Here is a 21,206-nt window from a genome sequence, read left to right on the forward strand (position 1 = left end):
AAGACAGAAAGACAGAGAGACAGAGAGACAGAGAGAGACAGACTGAGACAGACTGAGACAGACTGAGACAGACTCAGACAGACTCAGACAGACAGACAGACGGAGAGAGACGGAGAGAGACGGTGGGGGGTGGGGGTGGAGAGGGCAGAGAGAGAGGGGCGGGGAGAGAGAGAGGGGCGGGGAGAGAGAGAGGGGCGGGGAGAGAGAGAGAGGGGCGGGGAGAGAGAGAGGGGCGGGGAGAGAGAGAGGGGCGGGGAGAGAGAGAGGGGCGGGGAGAGAGAGAGGGGCGGGGAGAGAGAGAGGGGGGGGGAGAGAGAGAGGGGGCGGGGAGAGAGAGGGGGGGGGCGGGGAGAGAGAGAGGGGCGGGGAGAGAGAGAGGGGCGGGGAGAGAGAGAGGGGCGGGGAGAGAGAGAGGGGCGGGGAGAGAGAGAGGGGCGGGGGAGAGAGAGAGGGGCGGGGAGAGAGAGAGGGGCGGGGAGAGAGAGAGGGGCGGGGAGAGAGAGAGGGGCGGGGAGAGAGAGAGGGGCGGGGAGAGAGAGAGGGGCGGGGAGAGAGAGAGGGGCGGGGAGAGAGAGAGGGGCGGGGGAGAGAGAGAGGGGCGGGGAGAGAGAGAGGGGCGGGGAGAGAGAGGGGCGGGAGAGAGAGAGGGGCGGGGAGAGAGAGAGGGGCGGGGAGAGAGAGAGGGGCGGGGAGAGAGAGAGGGGCGGGGAGAGAGAGAGAGGGGCGGGGAGAGAGAGAGAGGGGCGGGAGAGAGAGAGAGGGCGGAGAGAGAGAGAGGGGCGGGAGAGAGAGAGAGGGGGTAGAGAGAGAGAGGGGGTAGAGGGAGGGAGGGAGACGGAGGGAGGGAGGGAGACGGAGGGAGGGAGGGAGACGGAGGGAGGGAGGGAGACGGAGGGAGGGAGAGAGACGGAGGGAGGGAGAGAGACGGAGGGAGGGAGAGAGACGGAGGGAGGGAGAGAGACGGAGGGAGGGAGAGAGACGGAGGGAGGGAGAGAGACGGAGGGAGGGAGAGAGACGGAGGGAGGGAGAGAGACGGAGGGAGGAGAGAGACGGAGGGAGGGAGAGAGACGGAGGGAGGGAGAGAGACGGAGGGAGGAGAGAGACGGAGGGAGGGAGAGAGACGGAGGGAGGGAGAGAGACGGAGGGAGGGAGAGAGACGGAGGGAGGGAGAGAGACGGAGGGAGGGAGAGAGACGGAGGGAGGGAGAGAGACGGAGGGAGGGAGAGAGACGGAGGGAGGAGAGAGACGGAGGGAGGGAGAGAGACGGAGGGAGGGAGAGAGACGGAGGGAGGAGAGAGACGGAGGGAGGGAGAGAGACGGAGGGAGGGAGAGAGACGGAGGGAGGGAGACAGAGAGAGACGGAGGGAAGGAGACAGAGAGAGACGGAGGGAAGGAGACAGAGAGAGACGGAGGGAAGGAGACAGAGAGAGACGGAGGGAAGGAGACAGAGAGAGACGGAGGGAAGGAGACAGAGAGAGACGGAGGGAAGGAGACAGAGAGAGACGGAGGGAAGGAGACAGAGAGAGACGGAGGGAAGGAGACAGAGAGAGACGGAGGGAAGGAGACAGAGAGAGACGGAGGGAAGGAGACAGAGAGAGACGGAGGGAAGGAGACAGAGAGAGACGGAGGGAAGGAGACAGAGAGAGACGGAGGGAAGGAGACAGAGAGAGACGGAGGGAAGGAGACAGAGAGAGACGGAGGGAAGGAGACAGAGAGAGACGGAGGGAAGGAGACAGAGAGAGTCGGAGGGAAGGAGACAGAGAGAGACGGAGGGAAGGAGGCAGAGAGAGACGGAGGGAAGGAGGCAGAGAGAGACGGAGGGAAGGAGGCAGAGAGAGACGGAGGGAAGGAGGCAGAGAGAGACGGAGGGAAGGGAGGCAGAGAGAGACGGAGGGAAGGAGGCAGAGAGAGACGGAGGGAAGGAGGCAGAGAGAGACGGAGGGAAGGAGGCAGAGAGAGACGGAGGGAAGGAGGCAGAGAGAGACGGAGGGAAGAGGCAGAGAGAGACGGAGGGAAGGAGGCAGAGAGAGACGGAGGGAAGGAGGCAGAGAGAGAGGGGAGAGGCAGAGAGAGAGGGGAGGAGGCAGAGAGAGAGGGGAGGAGACAGAGAGAGAGGGGAGGAGACAGAGAGAGAGGGGAGAGGCAGAGAGAGAGGGGAGAGGCAGAGAGAGAGGGGAGAGGCAGAGAGAGAGGGGAGAGGCAGAGAGAGAGGGGAGAGGCAGAGAGAGAGGGGAGAGGCAGAGAGAGAGGGGAGAGGCAGAGAGAGAGGGGAGAGGCAGAGAGAGAGGGGAGAGGCAGAGAGAGAGGGGAGAGGCAGAGAGAGAGGGGAGAGGCAGAGAGAGAGGGGAGAGGCAGAGAGAGAGGGGAGAGGCAGAGAGAGAGGGGAGAGGCAGAGAGAGAGGGGAGAGGCAGAGAGAGAGGGGAGAGAGAGGGGAGAGGCAGAGAGAGAGGGGAGAGGCAGAGAGAGAGGGGAGAGGCAGAGAGAGGGAGAGACAGAGAGAGGGAGAGACAGAAAGAGAGAAAGACAGAAAGACAGAGAGACAGAGAGAGACAGAGAGAGACAGACTGAGACAGACTGAGACAGACTGAGACAGACAGACAGACAGACGGAGAGAGACGGTGGGGGGGTGGGGGTGGAGAGGGCAGAGAGAGAGGGGCGGGGAGAGAGAGAGGGGCGGGGAGAGAGAGAGGGGCGGGGAGAGAGAGAGGGGCGGGGAGAGAGAGAGGGGCGGGGAGAGAGAGAGGGGCGGGGAGAGAGAGAGGGGAGAGAGAGGGGGGGGCGGGGAGGGGGGGGGCGGGGAGAGGGGGGGGGCGGGGAGAGGGGGGGGGCGGGGAGAGGGGGGGGCGGGGAGAGGGGGGGGCGGGGAGAGGGGGGGGCGGGGAGAGGGGGGGGCGGGGAGAGGGGGGGCGGGGAGAGGGGGGGGCGGGGAGAGGGGGGGGCGGGGAGAGGGGGGGGCGGGGAGAGGGGGGGGCGGGGAGAGGGGGGGCGGGGAGAGGGGGGGGCGGGGAGATGGGGGGGCGGGGAGAGGGGGGGCGGGGAGAGAGGGGGGGCGGGGAGAGGGGGGGCGGGGAGAGGGGGGGCGGGGAGAGGGGGGGCGGGGAGAGGGGGGGGCGGGGAGAGGGGGGGGGCGGGGCGGGGAGAGAGAGGGGGCGGGGAGAGAGAGGGGGCGGGGAGAGAGAGAGGGGGGGGGAGAGAGAGAGGGGGGGGGAGAGAGAGAGGGGGGGAGAGTGAGGGGGGGAGAGTGAGGGGGGGGAGAGTGAGGGGGGGAGAGAGAGAGGGGGGGAGAGAGAGAGGGGGCGAGAGAGAGGGGGGGAGAGAGAGGGGGGGAGAGAGAGAGGGGGGGAGAGAGAGAGGGGGGGAAGAGGGGGGGAAGAGGGGGGGAGGGGGGGAGAGGGGGGGGGAAGAGGGGGGGAAGAGGGGGGGAAGAGGGGGGGAAGAGGGGGGGAAGGGGGGGGGGAAGGGGGGGGGAAGAGGGGGGGGAGAGGGGGGGAAGAGGAGGGGGGAAGAAGAGGGGGGGGGAGAAGAGGGGGGGGAAAGAGGGGGGGGGAAAGAGGGGGGGGAAGAGGGGGGGGAAGAGGGGGGGGAAGAGGGGGGGGGAAGAGGGGGGGGGAAGAGGGGGGGGGAAGAGGGGGGGGAAGAGGGGGGGGGAAGAGGGGGGGGAAAGGGGGGGGGAAGAGAAGAGGGGGGGGGAAGAGAAGAGGGGGTGGGAAGAGAAGAGGGGGGGGGGGAAGAAGAGGGGGGGGGAAGAAGAGGGGGGGGAAGAAGAGGGGGGGGAAGAAGAGGGGGGGGAAGAAGAGGGGGGGGAAGAAGAGGGGGGGGAAGAAGAGGGGGGGGGGAAGAAGAGGGGGGGGGAAGAAGAGGGGGGGGAAGAAGGGGGGGGAAGAAGGGGGGGGGAAGAAGGGGGGGGGAAGAAGAGGGGGGGGGGAAGAAGAGGGGGGGGGGAAGAAGAGGGGGGGGGAAGAAGAGGGGGGGGAAGAAGAGGGGGGGGAAGAAGAGGGGGGGGAAGAGGGGGGGGAGGAAGAGGGGGGGAGGAAGAGGGGGGAGGAAGAGGGGGGGAGGAAGAGGGGGGGGGAAGAGGGGGGGGGGAAGAGGGGGGGGGAAGAGGGGGGGGGGGAAGAGGGGGGGGGGAAGAGGGGGGGGGGAAGAGGGGGGGGGGAAGAGGGGGGGGGGAAGAGGGGGGGGGGAAGAGGGGGGGGGGAAGAGGGGGGGGGAAGGGGGGGGGGAAGAGGGGGGGGAAGAGGGGGGGGGGAAGAGGGGGGGGGGAAGAGGGGGGGGGGAAGAGGGGGGGGGGAAAGAGGGGGGGGGGGAAGAGGGGGGGGGGAAGAGGGGGGGGGGGAAGAGGGGGGGGGGAAGAGGGGGGGGGGAAGAGGGGGGGGGGGAAGAGGGGGGGGGGGAAGAGGGGGGGGGGGGAAGAGGGGGGGGGGGAAGAGGGGGGGGGGGAAGAGGGGGGGGGGGAAGAGGGGGGGGGGGAAGAGGGGGGGGGGAAGAGGGGGGGGGGAAGAGGGGGGGGGGGGGAAGAGGGGGGGGAAGAGGGGGGGGGGAAGAGAGGGGGGAAGAGAGGGGGGGGAAGAGGGGGGGGGGAAGAGAGGGGGAAGAGAGGGGGGGGAAGAGAGGGGGGGGAAGAGAGGGGGGGGAAGAGAGGGGGGGGAATGACGGGGGGGGCGGGGGAATGACGGGGGGGGCGGGAGAATGACGGGGGGGGGGGAGAATGACGGGGGGGGGAGAATGACGGGGGGGGAGAATGACGGGGGGGGGAGAATGACGGGGGGGGGAGAATGACGGGGGGGGGAGAATGACGGGGGGGGGGAGAATGACGGGGGGGGGGGAGAATGACGGGGGGGGGGGGGAGAATGACGGGGGGGGGGGGAGAATGACGGGGGGGGGGGAGAATGACGGGGGGGGGGGAGAATGACGGGGGGGGGGAGAATGACGGGGGGGGGGGAGAATGACGGGGGGGGGGGAGAATGACGGGGGGGGGGGGAGAATGACGGGGGGGGGGGGAGAATGACGGGGGGGGGGGAGAATGACGGGGGGGGGAGAATGACGGGGGGGGGGAGAATGACGGGGGGGGGGAGAATGACGGGGGGGGGAGAATGACGGGGGGGGGGGAGAATGACGGGGGGGGGGGAGAATGACGGGGGGGGGGGGAGAATGACGGGGGGGGGGGAGAATGACGGGGGGGGGGGAGAATGACGGGGGGGGGGAGAATGACGGGGGGGGGGGAGAATGACGGGGGGGGGGAGAATGACGGGGGGGGGGGAGAATGACGGGGGGGGGGGAGAATGACGGGGGGGGGGGGAGAATGACGGGGGGGGGGAGAATGACGGGGGGGGGAGAATGACGGGGGGGGGAGAATGACGGGGGGGGGAGAATGACGGGGGGGGGGAGAATGACGGGGGGGGGGAGAATGACGGGGGGGGGGAGAATGAGGGGGGAGAGAGAATGAGGGGGGAGAGAGAATGAGGGGGGAGAGAGAATGGGGGGGGAGAGAGAATGGGGGGGGAGAGAGAATGGGGGGGGGAGAGAGAATGGGGGGGGAGAGAGAATGGGGGGGGAGAGAGAATGGGGGGGGAGAGAGAATGGGGGGGGAGAGAGAATGGGGGGGGAGAGAGAATGGGGGGGGGAGAGAGAATGGGGGGGGAGAGAGAATGGGGGGGGAGAGAGAATGGGGGGGAAGAGAGAATGAGGGGGGAGAGAGAATGAGGGGGGAGAGAGAATGAGGGGGGAGAGAGAATGAGGGGGGGGAGAGAGAATGGGGGGGGGAAGAGAGAATGACAGGGGGGGGAGAAAGAGAATGACAGGGGGGGGGAGAGAGAGAATGACAGGGGGGGGAGAGAATGACAGGGGGGGGGAGAGAATGACAGGGGGGGGGAGAGAATGACAGGGGGGGGGGAGAGAATGACAGGGGGGGGGAGAGAGAGAATGACAGGGGGGGGGAGAGAGAGAATGACAGGGGGGGGAGAGAGAGAATGACAGGGGGGGAGAGAGAATGACAGGGGGGAGAGAGCATGACAGGGGGGGGAAGAGAGAATGACAGGGGGGGAGAAGAGAGAATGACAGGGGGGGAGAAGAGAGAATGACAGGGGGGGGGAAGAGAGAATGACAGGGGGGGGGAAAGAGAGAATGACGGGGGGGGGGGAAAGAGAGAATGACGGGGGGGGGGGGAAGAGAGAATGACGGGGGGGGGGGGAAAGAGAGAATGACAGGGGGGGGGAAAAGAGAGAATGACAGGGGGGGGAAGAGAGAATGACAGGGGGGGGGGAAGAGAGAATGACAGGGGGGGGGGAAGAGAGAATGACAGGGGGGAGGGGAAGAGAGAATGACAGGGGGGGGGAAGAGAGAATGACAGGGGGGGGGAAGAGTGGGAGGGAGAGAATGACAGCTAGAGGGGGAGAGAGGATGACAGAGAGGGAGAGAGAGAGGAGATGGAATGACAGAGGGAGAGGGAGAATGACAGGGGGGGGGGGGTGGCAGAGAGAGAGGGAGAGAGGATGACAAAGAGAGGGAGGGAGTGAGTGTGTGGAAAATCTTGAATGCAGCAGGTGGTGTGGGACATCAATGGAATGTTTCACAAGTGTACTCCTGAGATTTATTTTGTCAAATATCAGACTGAACACCAGCCCTCTCCCTCACACAGAGTACCTCACAGCTCTGGATGTTCAGCCACTCCCTGGAAACTTCCATAAGGAACATTCAACAACTCGAGTGGGAGACACACACAAATACAGAGGCGGAAAATCGAATGACATTAATAGACTTAAAAAACGATGTAGTCAATTTGTTGCTAACTCACTTTTTTTTTTTTGGGGGGGGGGACCATCAAATTCTTAGAGGCAAGGTAACTCGCCTAGTCGAGTCTGATTTCAACCCCTCTTGCGATCTGTAACTTCCATTTCCAAAGGAAGCAATCCAGATTGACTTGTTGGCCAGAATATGGGCTGGTTCCAGTGAAAGGGAGGAGGGGGAGGGGATGAAGCAGAGTAGTTGGGAGTGCTTTCCAAAAATGGTCAGCTATCTCTCTCATGACCCTCCACCGAATCCTCAGCCAGAGAAAGCTCCCACCCAACCCCAATGAATCACTGCAGCACACTCAGCAAAGCACAGCGAGAGACGCCACTGAAACTGCCCAGGGTTTAGGTTCTGGTGGGTGGACAAGCAGCCAGTCAGACAGCAGCCCCCAGCCCAGCCCAGCTCCCAGCCAGACACCAGCAGCTCTGCAGCGCGTCAGTTTCAGCCACTGTGTAACAGACAACAAAACAAACCCTTTTGTAAATTTCACAAATGAAACCGAACGCCGGGGAGAGGAGAGGAGACTTACTGGCGCGTTGAAGACACTCCCGATTCCTTCCCTCAATCCCTCCTGTAAACATCCACAAGGATCAGTGATGGGTTCAGCCTGCTGTTAAATGTTGTGGGGTTAATTGCCCCTCTCTCTGCCTCCCCCAGCCCAGCCAGGGTGCAAATCCGTGCCGCCCCCGAGAATGGGCAATGTCTCTCTCTTGCCCCTTTGCTGTATCTCTCTGATGTATCCTTTGCCACACTCGCTACAATCCCGCACACTCGTTACTGTACATCGCGCAGGCGCCCCGCTCCAATCTTTAATCCGCCCCAAAATAGACCCGCCCCTTCCCCTTCCCCCATTGGCTGCCCGGCCTCATTAATATGTTAATACGCCTTGGCCCCTCCCCACCCCTCTACCGATTGGTCAGCCCTCACGCCGATCATCCCGAGGCTGTTCGTTAACCCCTTGTAACAAAAATGCTCCCCCCCCCCACCCTCCCCCTCCTCCTCTATCTCTGCGTGCGTTTCCTCCGGGTGCTCCCAAAGGTGTGCGGGTTGGGTGGATTGGCCACGCTAAATTGCCCCTTAATTGTAAAAAAAAAAAATTTGGTACTCTAAATTAAAAATAAAAATATTCAAAGATATGCAGGTTAGGTGGGGTTAGGGGATTACAGCAGGGGAATGGAATAGGTGGCCTTTCGGAGGGTCGGTGCAGACTCGATAGGCTGAATGTCCTTTTTCTGGGTCGGTGCGGAAGGAGGCCAATTGGCCCATTGAGTGTGCACCGAGCCTCCGAAAGCACAGCCTACCTCGGCCCACTCCCCCGCCCTATCCCGGAAACCCCACACATTGATCACGACCAATCCAGTTAACCCAGACAGCTTTGGAATGTAGGAGGAAATCGGAGCACCCGGGAGGAACCCATGCAGACACGGGGAGAACGTGCAGACTCCACACAGATAGTTCCTATACAAGGAGCAGGAGGAGGCCATTCAGCCCTTCCAGCCTGCTCCGCCATTCAATAAGATCTTGGCCCATCATCCGCCTCAGCATCACCTTCCCACGCTCAATGTTTATGAATTTCCAACAACCGCGGTCTTGAATATGCTCAACGACTGAGCAACCGACCACAGCCCTCGGCGGTGGAGAATTCCAAAGATTCCCAACACTCTGAATGAAGAAACTATTTAGAACCAAATACTGCAGATGTACTGGAATAAATAAATAATACTGTAACAAAACCTGAAAGTGATGGACTTCTTGAAACCTCTTCAGACACACGTTCAACTGTCTTTTAATAGTTTGGACGGAATCGCTTCCAGCACCTGGGCAGTGGTTTCCTGATTCTAACAACCTCTCCCACTACCCCTGCTCCATGTGAATAATTGCTCCTCATTTCCCCACTAGTACTTTTGTTGATCATTTTAAATGTATTATTCGTGTTTATTGACCCCACTTGCCTGATTTGTTCTATCCAAACCCATTATCATTTTGAACGCCTCACATTAGATCTTCTAATTTCTGCTTTAATTAAGGGAGATCTCGTGGCACTGTGGGATTATCTGATTATCTTCCCTACCTCTGAGCTAGCAGCTCCAGGTTCGAGTTCCAACCCCCAAGGACTTGATGGCCAAGGAAGGTGCGTGTTGTCATGTGAGAGTACCTTTAAGAAATGGGTGTGTATATAAATATCTGGAGTGAGAGTACCTTTAAGAAATGGGTGTTTACTACTGCAGTGATGTCAGAGAGTGGGTGGAGCTGGGCTGTGTCAGCTTTTTACTTTCGTTTTAGGCTGTTTGCTGCAGGGTGTGTTTTAGTTTCGTTTTCAGCGTTGGAGCTGAGGCCAGACCAAGCAGCTGTACTGCTGTTCTCTCTGCCATCAAAAGACTACCTCTTGATTATTTGGTGAATTCAGAATTATAAATGTTTTCAGTAGTGACTTTAACCTGATGTGCTTCTGTTAAAGGTTTTGTTTTTAAGTCGTATGGATGTTAAAAGGAAATCTTAAAGGATTACTTAGTGTTGTAGTCTTTGGGGGGTGTATTTGAATTAATGGTTGCTGAGATGTTCACTGTATGTTTTAAAAAGGTTAACTTGAGTTCATAGAGTAAACATGGTTTTGCTTTAAAAAATACTTTTCCATTTCTGCTGTACCACACCTGTAGAGTGGGCCGCGTGCTCCCCATACCACAATCTATTAAGAGTTGTGGGTCAGGTGAACTGCATGATACACTTTGGGGTTCTCTAAACCCTGGCCCATAACAGTGCTCAACGAGGCCAAAACATTTTGAGTATCAACACATGGCTACCTGCTCCAGACAGAACTAGCCATGGACACAGACATAAGCAAGGCATAAGTTGGGCGGCACGGTAGCACAGTGGTTAGCACTGTTGCTTCACAGCGCCAGGGACCCGATTCGATTCCCGGCTTGGGTCACTGTCCGTGCAGAGTCTGCACGTTCTCCCCGTGTCTGCGTGGGTTTACTCCGGGTGCTCCGGTTTCCTCCCACAAGTCCCGTAAGACGCGCTGTTAGGTGAATTGGACATTCTGAATTCTCCCTCAGTGTACCCGAACAGGCGCCTGAATGTGGCGACTCGGGGCTTTTCACAGTAACTTCATTGCAGTGTTAATGTAAGGCTACTTGTGCGTGACCAGTACACAGAGTTGAACTGAAAAGATAAGTCAGTTAAAAGTCATTATTGTGCAATACTCCCACACCTTCCTCTAATTCTGCTCAGTAACAATGGAAAAGCAAAGGCTCTAAATATAAGACGGTTGCTAATAAATCTAATAGTGGAATTCAGGAGAAACCTCTTTAGCCAGAGGGTGGTGAGAATGGGAAACTCACTCCCACAGGGAGTGGATGAGGTGGATAGTATTGAGATGTTGTAGGGAAGCTGGATGAACACGTGAGGGAGCAGGGAATTAGAGGGATAAAGCGATGAGAGTGAGATGAAGAGAGAGGCCGGGGGCTCAAGTGGAGTAGAAACACTATCTGGGCCGAATGGCCTGCTTTAAGGCTTTAAATGCGAGTTAATATAGTAACAGCAAGTGTTCCCAGGTAGTTCCCTGTTTCCTACCGCAGAAACCTTCCCTCCAAGCAGGGAGGTGAGCAGGGGGTGAAGATCAAGGAGAAATGGGAAGCGGAGTTGGGAGGGGAGATCAATTGGGGAGTATGGAGTGAGGCGCTGTGTAGGGTAAACGGGACCTCCTCTTGTGCAAGGATGAGCCTGATACAGTTTAAGGAGCGAGAATGAGTGGGTTCTTTCAGGGGGGGTGAGAGGTGTGGGCGGGGGCGGGGGGGGGGGGGGGGGGCAGCGAATCACGCGCACATGTTTTGGGGTTGCAAAAAATTGGGAAGATTCTGGGCGGGAGTGTTCGCGATCTTAGCCAGGATAGTGGAGGAGGAGGTGGACCCGGATCCTTTGGTGGCGATATTTGGGGTTTCAGAGAATCCGGAGCTCATGGAGAGGAGGAAGGCCGATGTCGTGGCCTTCGCCTCTCTGATTGCACGGCGGCAAATTTTACTGGAGTGGCGGTCGGCATCGCCACCGGGGGTAGCGGCGTGGTTGGGTGACCCGTACAACTTCCTGCGGTTAGGGAAGATAAAGTATGAGGTAAGGGGCTCAGCATGGGGGGTTTGAGAAAAGGTGGGGGATGTTTGTGACTGTGTTTGAGGAACTATTCGTCACGAGGGGTATGTTTCCCGGGGTGTTTATTCGCTGTAACCTGTTTTGATACATGTCTGTAATAAAATACATTTTTAAAAAACAGAAACCTTCCCTCCATTTGGAAAGCCGAGTCTGCCAACTGCTCCCAGTAAATGCAGGGATGATTTTCTTGTTTAAATGCTGCATGGGGCAATTTAAAGGGGTGTGGTCTGCTACCCCAGGATGATTTAACTTTGGCCAGGATAAAATTCCCCACAAGGGGGAAGGGGGAAAAAAAACCACATTATTTGAAATTATTCCATTATGCAGCGGACAAATGGATAAACAAGTTGTGATTGACACTGAGCTGAACCGAACTGTGGCCACATCCTGCCCCCTAGCTTCAGCAATCTGCTACAAGGTCCTTGCCAAGGCTCTCGTTGAGCCAGTATATCTCACAGGCCGGTTTGTCCCATATGAATCCTGAAGACCTGGAGGGTCAGACGGGCTCTCGGTGTCTCAATGGCTGATAGATTGAGAACACCAAACATTTGCTCGGTAGCACAGTAGCATTGTGGATAGCACAATTGCTTCACAGCTCCAGGGTCCCAGGTTCGATTCCGTCTTGGGTCACTGTCTGTGCGGAGTCTGCACATTCTCCCCGTGTGTGCGTGGGTTTCCTCCGGGTGCTCCGGTTTCCTCCCACAGTCCAAAGATATGGTGGATTGGCCATGATAGAATGCCCTTAGTGTCCAAAATTGCCCTTAGTGTTGGGTGGGGTTAGTGGGTTATGGGGATAGGGTGGAGGTGTTGACCTTGGGTAGGGTGCTCGTTCCAAGAGCCGGTGCAGACTCGATGGGCCGAATGGCCTCCTTCTGCACTGTAAATTCTATGATAATCTATGAACGCAACCTGAATTTGTCAATTAACAGGAACGTGTGTTTAAATTTTAAACGCGGCCCTATGGGATGAGGAAGGAAAGGGAGGGGTAGTCACTGTTGTAACGTGCACAGCAAGCCCCCACAAACAGCACAGCAAGCTCCCACAAACAGCAACATCATAACCACCAGGTCATCTACTTTGGCAATGTTGGTGAAGGAATAAATAGGGGGGCAGCACGGTGGCGCTGCTGCCTCACGGCGCGGAGGTCCCAGGTTCAATTCTGGCCACGGGTCACTGTCCATCTGGAGTTTGCACATTCTCCCCGCGTCTGTGTGGGTCTCACCCCTACAACCCAAAGATTTTTTAAAAATTATAAATGTAGATTACCCAATTATTTTTTACAATTAAGGGGCAATTTAGCATGGCCAATCCACCTACCCTGCACATCTTTGGGTTGTGGGGGCGAAACCCACGCAAACACAGGGAGAATGTGCAAACTCCACACGGACAGTGACCCAGAGCCGGGATCGAACCTGGGACCTCAGAGCCGTGAGGCAGCTGTGCTAACCACTAGGCCACCGTGCTGCCCTCCCACAACCCAAAGGTGTGCAGGGTAGGTGGATTGGCCACGCTAAATTGCCCCTTAATTGAAAAGAAAATAATTGGGTACGCTAAATTTTAAAAAAAGAGCAATAGTAACTGAATGAAGAACTGCCTTTAAAGAAGAGATGGTTGAGGCACAGACAAGGTACATTCCCACGAAGGGGAGAGTTCAGGCAAACAAATCCTGAGCTCCTTAGATGACATAAAAGGTATAGATTAAGTTAAAGAAGCAAAATTGTGCTTGTGATAGGAGTCTGGCAGTACAGTGGTTAGCACAGCTGTCTCACAGCACCGGGTTCAATTCCAGCCTCGGGTGACTATGTAGAGATCCCCCCCGTGTCTGCCTGAGTTTCCTCCTGGTGCTCTGGTTTCCCCCACCACAGTCCGAAGAAGTGCCGGATAGGTGGATTGGCCATGCTAAATTGCCCCTTAGTGTCTCAAAGGTTGGATGGGGTTACGAGGATAGGGTGGAGATAGGGTGGGCTTGGGTGGGGTGCTCTTTCCAAGGGCCGGTGCAGACTCGATGGGCTGAATGGCGTCCTCCTGCACTGTAGGGATTCTATGAAATATTACAACTGGGAACCAGGCTGAATATGGAAGGTTCAGAGGTGAATGAAAAAGAAATTAAGAGAAGCAAAGGGAGAGTATGAAGAGAGACTGGCAGATAACACAAAAGGGAACCCAAAAATCTTCTATAAGCATATAAATAGTAGAGTAAAATGGTGGTAAAAGGGGGAATATGATTCGTTAGGGACCAAAAAACAGGATTTACACATGGAAGCAGGGGGAATGGCTGAGGTATTAAATTAATGCTTTATATTTGTCTTTATCAGGAAGAAGATGCTGTGAAGGTGATGATGAAAAGGGAGGGAGTTCAGACACTATAAATGTTTAAAATTGATAAGGAGGTGGAACTGGAGAATTGATAAGTCACCAGGACCAGACGAGTTTTATCCAAGGATACATAGGGAAGTGAGTGCGGAGATTTCAGATGCACTGGCCATAATTAATATTCCTTAAGGCTCGGGGATGGTGTCAGGGGCTGGAGAATTGCAACTGTCACATCCTTTTTCAAAAAAGGGTGTAAAGATAAGCCCAGCAGTTACGAGGCCAGTCAGTTTAACTTCAGTGGTGGAGAGAATTCTAGAAAACATAATTCGGGACAAAATTAATGGTCGCATTAGCAAATGAGAGTTAAGCCAGCGTGGATTTGTTGCAGGCAAACCCTGTTTAATTAATTGCTTGAGATGTTTTTGATGAGGTAACAGAGAGGGTTGATGAGGGTAATGATGTTGATGTAGTATACATGGACTTTCAAAAGTCATTTGGTAGAGTGCCACACATTGGACTTGGAAGCAAAATCAGAGTTTGTGGTATAAAAGGGACTGTAGCAGCATGGATATGAAACTGGCTGAGTGATAGGAAAGAGAGCAGTGAGAAATGGATGTCCTTCAGGCAGGAGGAAGGCTTGTAGTAGGGTTCCCCAAGGGTCAGTGTTGGCAGTCCCTGCTTTTTCTGATATGTACTAGAAGCAGGAATGAGCAATTCAGCCCCTCAAGCCCAACCCGTCATTCATTTGTGGGCAACACGGTAGCATTGTGGATAGCACAATTGCTTCACAGCTCCAGGGTTCCAGGTTCGATTCCCGGCTTGGGTCACTGTCTGTGTGGAGTCTGCACATCCTCCCCGTGTGTGCGTGGGTTTCCTCCGGGTGCTCCGGTTTCCTCCCACGGTCCAAAGATGTGCAGGTTAGGTGGATTGGCCGTGATAAATTGCCCTTAGTGTCCAAAATTGCCGTTAGGGTGGGGTTACTGGGTTATGGGGATAGGGTGGAGGTGTTGACCTTGGGTAGGGTGATCTTTCCAAGAGCCGGTGCAGACTCGATGGGCCAAATGGCCTCCTTCTGCACTGTAAATTCTATGATCTATGATAATTACGATCATGGCTGATCGCCTCTCAGCCTCAACTCAACTTTCCCGCCCGTTCTCCACAACCCTTCAACCCGTTACTAATTACCTATCTCCTGTTATAATTTACTCACTATCCCCGCATCCCCCGCACTCTGGGGTAGCAAATTCCACAGATTCACCATCCTTTGAGAAAAGTAATTTCCCCTCATCTCGGTTTTAAATTTGCCGTCCCTTATCCTGACACTGTGACCTCTCGTTCTAGAATGCCCAAGAGGAAGCATCCGCTCCACGTCTACTTTATCCACACCTTTTATCATTTGTATATCTGTTATAACCCGCACGGGACCTACGGGCTGGGTGCAATCACTTTTTCTGTGAATCGTGCCGTATATTAGCTCTCCTGCTAAGGGGGCGCGGAGCCCAAGATCAGTCACAGTTAAGTTTGGTATAAAGTCTGCCAAGGATGGAACAGACAGAACGGACCTGGCTGGGATCTGATGTATATTGTTACCTTGCATTAAACCAAAATTGCTTTTGTACCAACCCAGTTCGGACTCATTTGTGGTTTACAAAAATGCCTCAGTTAGACCTCCTCTCATTTTTTTAAACTCTAGAGAGTATCGGCCTAAACTGCGCAATCTTTCCTCATACGACAAACCTCTCATCTCTGGAATCAAATCTAGTGAACGTCCTCTGAACTGCCTCCAATGCATCTACATCCCTGCTCAAATAAGGGGACCAAAACTGTGCACAGTCCTCTAGGTGCGGCCTCACCAATGCCTTGTACAGTTGCAGCAACACTTCCTTACTTTTATACTATAAATGCCAAAATTCCATTCACCTTCCTTATTAGCTGCTGTACCTAAATACTAGCTTTCTGTAATTCATGCACAAGGGCACCCAGATCCCTCTACCTTTTCCCTATTGACGATGATTGTTCGAAATTCCTCCCTTTCTATTTCTCCGGCATTACCTGTTACTATTCAGTTGGCACTTGTGTCCTCCACCGTGAAAACTGAGAAAATATTGATTTAGTGTCTCCGCCATTTCTGTGTTCCCCACGATTAACTCCCGGTCTGATCCTCCAAGGGACCAACATTCACTTTAGCTACTCTCTTCCCTTTTAGGTACTTACAGGAGCTTTTGCTATCCTTTTATTTTGCATGAGTTTTCATTCATAATTTACCTTTGCTTTTTTAATAATTTTTTCAGTAAACCTGCGATCTTTAAAAGCTTCCTAATCTTCCAGCCTGCCACTGGCCTCTGCAATATGGTATGCCTTAGTTTTTATCTTTATGCTATCTTTAACTTCCATGCTTAGCCATGGATGTTTTTTCCCCCTTACAATCTTTCTTCCTCTCTGGAATATGTTTGAGTTTGGAGGAATTGAATATCTCCGTAAACAACTGCCACTTTTAGTCGTTTAGACTTTTAGCTTTCCTGCCCAGTCCACTAGGGCCGATCTTCCTCATGCCTAGGTAATTTAACTTCAGAATGCTAGTGTGGGACTCCAGTTTCTCGCACTCAAACTGAATTTGAAGTTCTACATGTTATGATCACTCTTCCCTAGAGGATCCTTAACTATGAGGTTATTAATTAATCCCTCTTCATTACAGAATAGCAAATCCAGAACAGCCTACTCTCTGGTTGGTTGCACAACACATTGCTCCAAGAAACAATCTCTAACACATTCAATGAACTCTCCCTCGAGCTACACTTGCCAATTCGAAAGGGGGTGCAGAGGGACCTGGGTGTGTATGTGTATTAGTCATTGGAGGTGGCAAGACAGGTTGAGAACATGGTCAATAAAGAGCTTTATTAATAGAGGCATAGAGCACAAAAGCAAGGAATATGTGAAACTTGTGTAAGACACTTATTCAGTCTCAATTAGAGTATTGTGATGTGGAGATGCCGGCGTTGGACTGGGGTGAGCACAGTACGAAGTCTTACAACACCAGGTTAAAGTCCAACAGGTTTGTTTCGATGTCACTAGCTTTCGGAGCGCTGCTCCTTCCTCAGGTGTTAATAATAATAATAATCTTTATTGAAATAACACTGCAATGAAATTACTGTGAAAAGCTACACTCCCATTGATTCTGTCTACACCTCCCGCTGCCTCAGGAAGGCAGACAGCATTGTCAGAGGCCACTCCCACTCAGCTTTGCCCTCTTCCAGACTCTTCCATCAGGCAGAAGTCTGAAGACCCGCACATCCAGACATGGGAACAGCTTCTTCTCCACAGCTACTAGACTCTTCAACGACTCTCCCTTGGACTGATCTGTTCCCTGTAAGAACACTATTCACGACGCCCTATGCTGCTCTTGCTCATGTATTTGCTTTGTTTGGCCCTTCTTCCTCACTAACATTGACATTCGCATTGACAAATCACTATTTGTCAACGTTCTCTGTTTATTATTCTTTTTGTCCATGTACCTACTGTGTACGTTCCCTTGGATGCAGAAAAATACATTTCACTGTACTTTGGTACATGTGACAATAAATCAATCAATCAACATGTCCCAGTGGGAGGGAGCTGAGTAGTCCTCAGCGATTTATTTGACTCTTTCCATTAAACAATTGAATTACACTGGTACACATTAAGTCTCCACAAGGACAATATTAGGACAAAGGTTCGGCACAACATCGTGGGACGAAGGGCCTGTTCTGTGCTGTATTTTTCTATGTTCTATATTCTATCTCGGGTTCTATCAGCACTGATGGTTCAGAGAATCAGCAGAATTGGCCTCTGACAATGCTGTCTGCCTTCCTGAGGCAGCGGGAGGTGTAGACAGAATCAATGGGAGTGTAGCTTTTCACAGTAATTTCATTGCAGTGTTATTTCAATAAAGATTATTATTATTATTAACACCTGAGGAAGGAGCAGCGCTCCGAAACTTAGAGTATTGTGTCCAGTTCTGGGTGTCAAATTCTAGGAAAATATGAAGGTTTAGAGAGGGTGCAGAAAAGATTCAGGAGGGCAGCACGGTGGCACAGTGGTTAGCACTGCTGCCTCACGGTGCCGAGGTCCCAGGTTCAGTCCCTGGCCCCGGGTCACTGTCTGGGTGGAGTTTGCACATTCTCCCCGTGTCTGCGTGGGTTTCACCCCCACAACCCAAAGATGTGCAGGGGAGGTGGATTGGCCACGCTAAATTACCCCCTAACTGGAAAAAATGAATTGGGTACTCTAAATTTATTAACAAAAAAAGATTCACCAGAATGGTTCCAGGGACAAGGAACTTTAGTTATCTAGATAAATTGGAGATGTTGGGTCCCTTTTCCTTGGAAAAGAGAAGGTTGAGAGGATGTTCAAAATCTTTTAATTTAGAACATAGAACATTACAGCGCTGTACAGGCCCTTCGGCCCTCGATGTTACGCCGACCTGTGAAACCACCCTCAAGCCCATCTACACTATTCCCTTATCGTCCATATCTCTATCCAATGGCCATTTGAATGCCCTTAGTGTTGGCGAGTCCACTATTGTTGCAGGCAGGGCATTCCACTCCCTTACTACTCTCTGAGTAAAGAACCTACCTCTGACATCTGCCTTATATCTATCTCCCCTCAATTTAAAGCTATGTCCCCTCGTGCTAGCCATCACCATCCGAGGAAAAAGGCTCTCACTGTTCACCCTATCCAATCCTCTGATCATCTTGTATGCCTCAATTAAGTCACCTCTTAACCTTCTTCTCTCTAACGAAAACAGCCTCAAGTCCCTCTTAGAGTACCCAATTCATTTTGTTTCCAATTAAGGGGCAATTTAGCGTGGCAAATCCCCCTACCCTGCGTATCTTTGGGTTGTGGGGGTGAAACCCACGCATACACGGGGAGAATGTGCAAACTCCACACGGACAGTGACCCAGAGCCGGGATCAAACCCGGGTCCTCAACGCCGTGAGGCAGCAGCGCTAACCATCGCACTGCCGTGCTGCCCTGTGGTGTTCGGGGGGGGGGGGGGGGAAACAGAGTCGATAGGAGGACACTGTTCCCATTGGTGGAAGGATCGGGAACAAGGGGGCACCGATTTAAGATAATTGACAAAAGAGGTAATAGAGAGAGGAGGTGGGGAAACATTTTCACACGGTGAGTGGTTAGGATCTGGAATGCGCTGTCTGAGAGGGTGGTGGAGGCAGGTTGAATCGAGGCATTCAAGATGGAGTTATCTGAAAAGGAAGAATGTGCAGGGCTACGGGGAGAAGGCGCGGGCTTGGCACTGGGTGAACTGCTCCTGGAGAGAGGGCCAGCACAGATACAATGTACCAAATGGCCTCCATTAATACAATTTTACAATTCTGTGATTCCTTAACGTCAGGACCGCCTCTTTAGAAGCAGCTCCGGTAATTACAAAGTTCCTTCAATGGTTTGTTATCCCGCGAGAGAGTTCCCCGTGTGGATGTTGCTTTCCTGAAGCCGTCGCCAGGTTGACACTGGAAGACTGGGAACAACACGCCATCGTGTGCATGCTGAGTGGATTTTATATTTAATTATTCATGACTTGCTGTCATGAGCATAATATCAATAGGAATCTCAATTTCAAATCTCTCGTGGAGCAGAAATGGGACCCAAGTGCATCGCTTCCCCCTGCCCCTTGCCTGGATGGGAAGACAACAACAGCAAAGTTCATTTATATAGCACCTTTAATGTCGCAAAACATCCCATAGTGCTTCATGGTAGTATTGATCAATCAGAATGTAGGACAGTTTTAAAAAATCCTTTCATGAGATGTCAACACTGCTGGCCAGGCCAACATTTATTGCCCGTCCCTAATTCATAGACTTTACAGTGCAGGAGGAGGCCATTCGGCCCATCGAGTCTACACCAGCCCCTGAAAGAGCACCCTACTTAAGCCCACACCTCCACCCTATCCCCGCAACCCTCGAACTCAAACTAAACTTTGGACACTACGGGGCAATTTAGCAGGGCCAGTCCGCCTCACCCGCACATCACCGTCAACACCCAGAGGGGGCTGTATGAGTACGCCCGGCTTCCATTCGGGGAGTCATCACCATGTGCAATTTTCTAGTGAGTGATGAAAACATCCTCCAAGGGCTCCCCAGAGTGGGCGTCTACCTGGGCGAAGTGCTCATCACAGGAAATATCACCGAGAAGCAACACCTGGGCAACCTAAGAGAGGTCCTTCGACGGTTCTCTGACGCGGCAAGACCCTGTCCGATGCGGAGCGTCGTTATGCACAGATTGGAAAAGGTCACGCCTTCTTTTGAATCTATCTTCTCCGGCCTCCTGATCTTTTATACCGGACTTGCCCCTTGCAGCTTGAAGTGGGAGACAGATTTGCACTGGCAACTTTCGATCTTGGTGACCCGACATTGGATTTGCTTTCACACACACGCACGCACACACACGCACACACATGCACACACACACCCACACACACGCACGCACACACACACGCACACACACGCAGACGCACACACACCCACACACACATCCACACACACGCACACACACGCACACACATCCACACACACATCCACGCACACACACGCACACACACGCACACACACGCACGCACACACACGCACACACACGCACGCACACACATGCACACACACGCACACACACACCCACACACACGCACGCACACACACGCACGCGCACACACGCAGACGCACACACACCCACACACATCCACACACACGCACACACACACCCACACACACATACACGCACACACACACACACGCACACACACACACACACCCACGCACACACACACACGCACACCCACACACACCTCCACACACACATACGCACGCACGCCCACACGCACAGACACATATAGGCAGTAACATATTTATAGCTATATTATAGATTATTATTGACATGTGATCAACATTCTGGTGTTCCAGAGAGAACTTTTTTTTAAAATTACAATAATCGATTTTGGTCACAATCCTGGATCACCAGTGTCAACAATTTGTATTTATATAGCGCCTTTAACATAGCAAACTGTCCTGAGGCACTTCACAAGAGCGTCATCAGTGAGCCACATCAGGACGTAAAATGAATAGAGGACTAATAACTCAGCAGGGTTTAAGGAGAGGGAGGCGGAGTGATTAAGGGAGAGAATTTCAGAGCTTAGGGTTTCGGCAACTGAAGACACAGTCACCAATGCGAGGGGGGGGACAAATAAAATCGGGGACAGGCGAGACGGTGGTATTAGATGGAACGCAGAGATCTCAAAGTGTTGGAGGAGGTTGCAGAGATGGGGGTGGCAAGCGGGGGGGAGAAGGCCGTGGAGCTTAAGCCTTAATGAGAGGCCAATACCCATCTTACCCGACTGTATGGTTGCATCCTCTTGTGCGGTCACATTGGGGCATTGGAGAAGATCGCCTGGAGCTGGGATTGCCATGCCCCTTGGTCACTTGGCTGCAGAAGGCAGCGTTGAGGCCAGTATCTAAATTGGAGCAGAAAGCCGGAGATGATTATCGTGTCTCTCCCTTCTTCCATTTTCTCCTTCCCTCCCTCTTCATTTAGCCCGTCTTTCCCTGCCCCCGCCGCCCCCCCCCCCCCCACACCCTCCCCACTGGAGACAACATCAGCTTCAGTCACAACCTTCACTGGTTCAGTTTTGCAGCTCACATTGAGAATGCCTTTTTCTACTGTCATGGATCTGTCCAGTAACAGCAGTAACACAGATTTAACAAGGTATGATAAGATGCGATATGCCCAGCAACAGGTAGAAATCTGCCTAGCGACAGCAGTAGGCAGCATCAAAAGGCACGATGAGCTACGGATTCCCCAGTAACGAGATTAGCAGGCATCTAGAGGGAATCAGGTGCAAATCCCCCTGGTAGTAGAAACAGCTTATCTAGAAGACTGAGAGATGAATGGAGGTATACACATGCTAATTTCTAGAG

The 21,206-nt window shown here is 54.2% G+C and overlaps 1 protein-coding gene across 3 annotated transcripts in view; it reads right to left on the reverse strand.

Moving 5' to 3' along the window:
- The window catches only part of numbl (NUMB like endocytic adaptor protein), a 283,887-nt gene that overhangs the window by 143,547 nt on the left and 119,134 nt on the right, over nt 1-21,206 (reverse strand). For 2 of the 3 annotated variants that reach the window (XM_072490024.1, XM_072490023.1), the window contains exon 3: nt 20,623-20,743. In XM_072490024.1, coding sequence (XP_072346125.1) covers nt 20,623-20,743 — 121 coding nt within the window. Of the gene's footprint in view, nt 1-7,319; nt 7,561-20,622; nt 20,744-21,206 lie in introns of those variants that run through there. The other variant, XM_072490026.1, reaches the window with a different exon arrangement.

This window comes from Scyliorhinus torazame, chromosome 25 (assembly GCF_047496885.1).
Source record: "Scyliorhinus torazame isolate Kashiwa2021f chromosome 25, sScyTor2.1, whole genome shotgun sequence".
Taxonomy (NCBI): Eukaryota; Metazoa; Chordata; class Chondrichthyes; order Carcharhiniformes; family Scyliorhinidae; genus Scyliorhinus; species Scyliorhinus torazame.